Genomic DNA, 3,434 nt, shown 5'->3' with positions numbered 1-3,434 from the left:
ACAAAGTCTGGCTATCTGCCCGTAATATCAAAACAAAAAGACCCACCAAGAAATTAGATCACCGCTATCTTGGTCCCTACACCATTATCGCGCGCGTTTCTTCCCATGCGTATCGCCTTGATTTGCCGAAATCAATGCGCATCCACGACGTCTTTCACGTCCAGTTACTCGAGAAATATATTGAGAATGAGATACCAGGACGAACACAAGTCGCACCATCACCTATCGAAGTCGAAGGTGACCTAGAATATGAAGTCGAGTGTATCCTTGATCATCGATTTCACCGAAAACGCCGCCAATTCCTTATCAAGTGGCTCGGCTACAGTGCCGAACACAACAGTTGGGAACCCGAAACCGCTCTAGAAAATGCTTCAGAGATTGTTGATCAGTACAAATCAACACACCGATTATAGGAAATCAAGTTCATAGTAACAGCCACTTTATTTGATGTTTATTGAAATTATGGTCAAAAGAAAAGAGAAAGAAAGAACAATCTACCAACAGATCAAAGTTAAGACAGACCGAACAACAAAGCCCTCTAAGAGTTAGTGTTAGTTAGATATATCTATCGTAGTTTTATAGATCTTGCTTTTGTTTTGGATCGGAAGAAGAAAGACGAATCAATGGAAAACACACCTAGATTAAGAGAAGAACGGAAAACCGAACCATCACACGGGTCCTACTCCTCGGACGAGTCCTCCCTGTCATCACGCTTCCTCTTGCGCGACATACCCAATGCCACCAGCAACTCCTCCCGAAACCTCCCCTCATCTCTTGCCTTTGGACTTCCAGCACCTCCTCCTCCATGAGGTAGGCAATGATTGCCTGCTGGACTCCCTCAAACGCGGTAGACATGTTGGTCTCACTACATTCACACATTAGCACGTAAATCTCCATGTCTTACAAACAAGCCACTGCGCCATTCACCTCGCGCTCGAGATAGGCGACGAAACCCCCCAATCTCTTATCTACCCTACCCATCAGCTCGTACATTTTCAACCCCCGACCTAACACTCACAACATCCGAACCCCTACCCCCGCTGGCATTGTGTGAGCACCGCACACCCTTCACCGTGCACCGTCCACAAGTCGAGAATAATGAGAGGGCCCGACATTCAGCACCCACCCCACGACATTGGTCACAAGGTGAAACCACTGGTGCCCTCTGGCGCTCCTCAACCCTACGCCTCCTCTGCTCCCTGCGCAGTGCCTCCTTACGCCATTAGCTCTTCAATCGGGTCGCACACAAACCAAAGCATTTCTCCTCACCAAGTGCCGCTGCTCATATCCCTCATCCACTGCCTCCTCCCTCACCTCAACCATTTCAGACGAGACAGTTCCCTCCACATGAGCACCAAAGAATAGTTCAGCACCCTGCAAACGTGGCACTCGCGGATCCACAGGTCGAGAAAGTAAAGTCGAGTGAATATTATCACCCGCTGCCTCCATTGGTACTCTACTATCGTACATCTCGGTGGCCCATCCCATAGATGGGAAGGCGAAATCCTATTCAAAACTCAATGTCAGCACATTACAAACACGTTGTCAACATTACCACACATACTTGATCAAAGAAAATCCCAACGGAGTTGTCAGAACAACTCGGTGACCCTGCAGATGCGGCAACCACCGATACGCCATTATCCGTTATCAAATCAGCTGTATTATCACCTATCGACGCATTCTCTGCACAGAACTGTCGAATAATCCCATATGGGTCATCAAGACACCAACTGTTAACCATCGGGCTAGGCTGAAACGTAGATTCAAGCATGAAGGAAAGATCAAAGATGAATAGGCAGACAAGATTTTGTTGGGGGATAGAGAAACTTCGGTGATCCTGCACCAAATCCCCATCTTTTTATATCTCGAGAATCCTCCCACTCCCGTCTCCCCCATAACCGCCGTTCATCCAGTTGGACCTCCAGTTGGACCTCCAGTTGGACCTCCAGCTGGACTTCCAATGGACCCACAGCGCACATCCCCAATCCAAAAATGCGCTCTTATCTTCGCATATGACCGATAACACAATTTTTGGGCGATAACAGACACCCCCACTATTACTCGACGGTTCCTAGATTTTGACTCCCCAACCACAGTTTTTCGTTCTCGATAGATCATAGCATAGAAAAAATATTTACGACCAGTTCATAGACATTCGTTTCAGAGATTCACCAAGATTTCAGTTAGATTTCAGCTAGATTTCAGTTACAAGCCCACATCAGATCGAGCCACAGACGGCACGACGGAGCGACCGTCTTTAGAAGGAGGGGCGATTGTCACGAGCCTGCACGAAGTAGAAGAAATAAGAGATCATAGGAGAGAGTTACGTAATGAAGGAAAGCAAGATTGTTGCAGATAAGAAGGTCCAGCTGGACCTCCGAGAAAAGAACTGGACCTCCAGCTGAACCTCCAGCTGGACCTCCAACTGAACCTCCAGCTGGACCTCCGAGATAAGAACTGGGCCTCCAGCTGGACCTCCAGCTGGGCCTCAAGGGATATAAATAGATTTCTGTAGAAGTATATAAAGGGGAGCTCTGTCCTCGATCTTGATCTTCTTCCCCTCGAAGATCAATATTTCATAAGTTACTTTGCGAAAGGTCCTCGAGCTCCCAGTGCTCGCTCTCGTCTTACCTTGCACCACCTTCGACATAAACTTACTCCACTAGTATATAAGCTTGCCTGATCTTCCCAAGCGAATATACCTCTGTCCTATACCATACGCCAACAGACAAGTGTCAAGAGGTATATCATACATATATCTCATTGCTTAGTTAAACTACGGCTTTCTATCTCGTCTCCAAGGCCGGACCTTGTTGGGGACGAGTCGTAACATAATCCCAATAACGATGTCCAAGTTCTGACGATGCTAACATGCACTCCGCCATCTCCTTGATCGTTCTCACAAACCTCTCACATACCCCGTTCTGAGCAGGCGTATACCTTGTAGAAGTCTGATGTATGATACCTTTCTGAGCGTACCACTGACGAGCGTCCTCGCTTGTAAACTCTGTACCATTGTCGGATCGGATGAACCGTATGCGAACGTTAAGTTGACACTCGAGACGAGTGACGAACTCCTTGACATATTTCAAGAGTTCGGTTTTTCCCGGTAGACAGATGATGTTGTTGATTTTGGTGAAATCTTCTACCATAACTAGAGCATACCGGTTATTGTGTCAAGACGGGTCATACGGACCAATGATGTCCATATGTACCATCGCACCTGGTTGACTTGTGCGAGGTGATTTGCCACTTCTTGGCAATCGTGTAGATTTATGTGTACTACACACTACACATTCTGCTAAACGGAACGTCTTAATATCATGCTCCTTCAGCTTAACTTTGGTGCAAGCAGCATTATGAAGCCTTAACAACTTTGCACTACTGGGATGGCCGAGACGAACGTGTTCATTGTAAACAGGATTGACACC

General features: G+C 47.0%; 1 protein-coding gene across 3 annotated transcripts; it reads right to left on the bottom strand.

Moving 5' to 3' along the window:
* Window positions 1-371: 371 nt before the first annotated feature.
* CNAG_07950 (hypothetical protein) lies at window positions 372-1,602 on the bottom strand. Of its 3 annotated transcripts, none has more exons than XM_012191689.1 (4): window positions 1,270-1,602; window positions 1,019-1,213; window positions 928-968; window positions 372-865 (listed from the first exon to the last, which is right to left on the bottom strand). In XM_012191689.1, the coding sequence occupies exons 1-4, from the start codon at window positions 1,486-1,488 to the stop codon at window positions 637-639; spliced, it is 684 nt and encodes a 227-aa protein (XP_012047079.1). In that variant the 5' UTR covers window positions 1,489-1,602; the 3' UTR covers window positions 372-636. The 3 variants fall into 3 exon arrangements, with proteins under 3 accessions (XP_012047079.1, XP_012047080.1, XP_012047081.1); XM_012191690.1 differs by having other exon boundaries at window positions 1,019-1,210; XM_012191691.1 differs by having other exon boundaries at window positions 1,019-1,199.
* Window positions 1,603-3,434: the final 1,832 nt, after the last annotated feature.

The sequence above is a fragment of the Cryptococcus neoformans genome, chromosome 1 (genome assembly GCF_000149245.1).
Source record: "Cryptococcus neoformans var. grubii H99 chromosome 1, complete sequence".
In the NCBI taxonomy this organism is placed as follows: domain Eukaryota; kingdom Fungi; phylum Basidiomycota; class Tremellomycetes; order Tremellales; family Cryptococcaceae; genus Cryptococcus; species Cryptococcus neoformans.
This window is presented reverse-complemented; position numbering and strand designations above follow the sequence as displayed.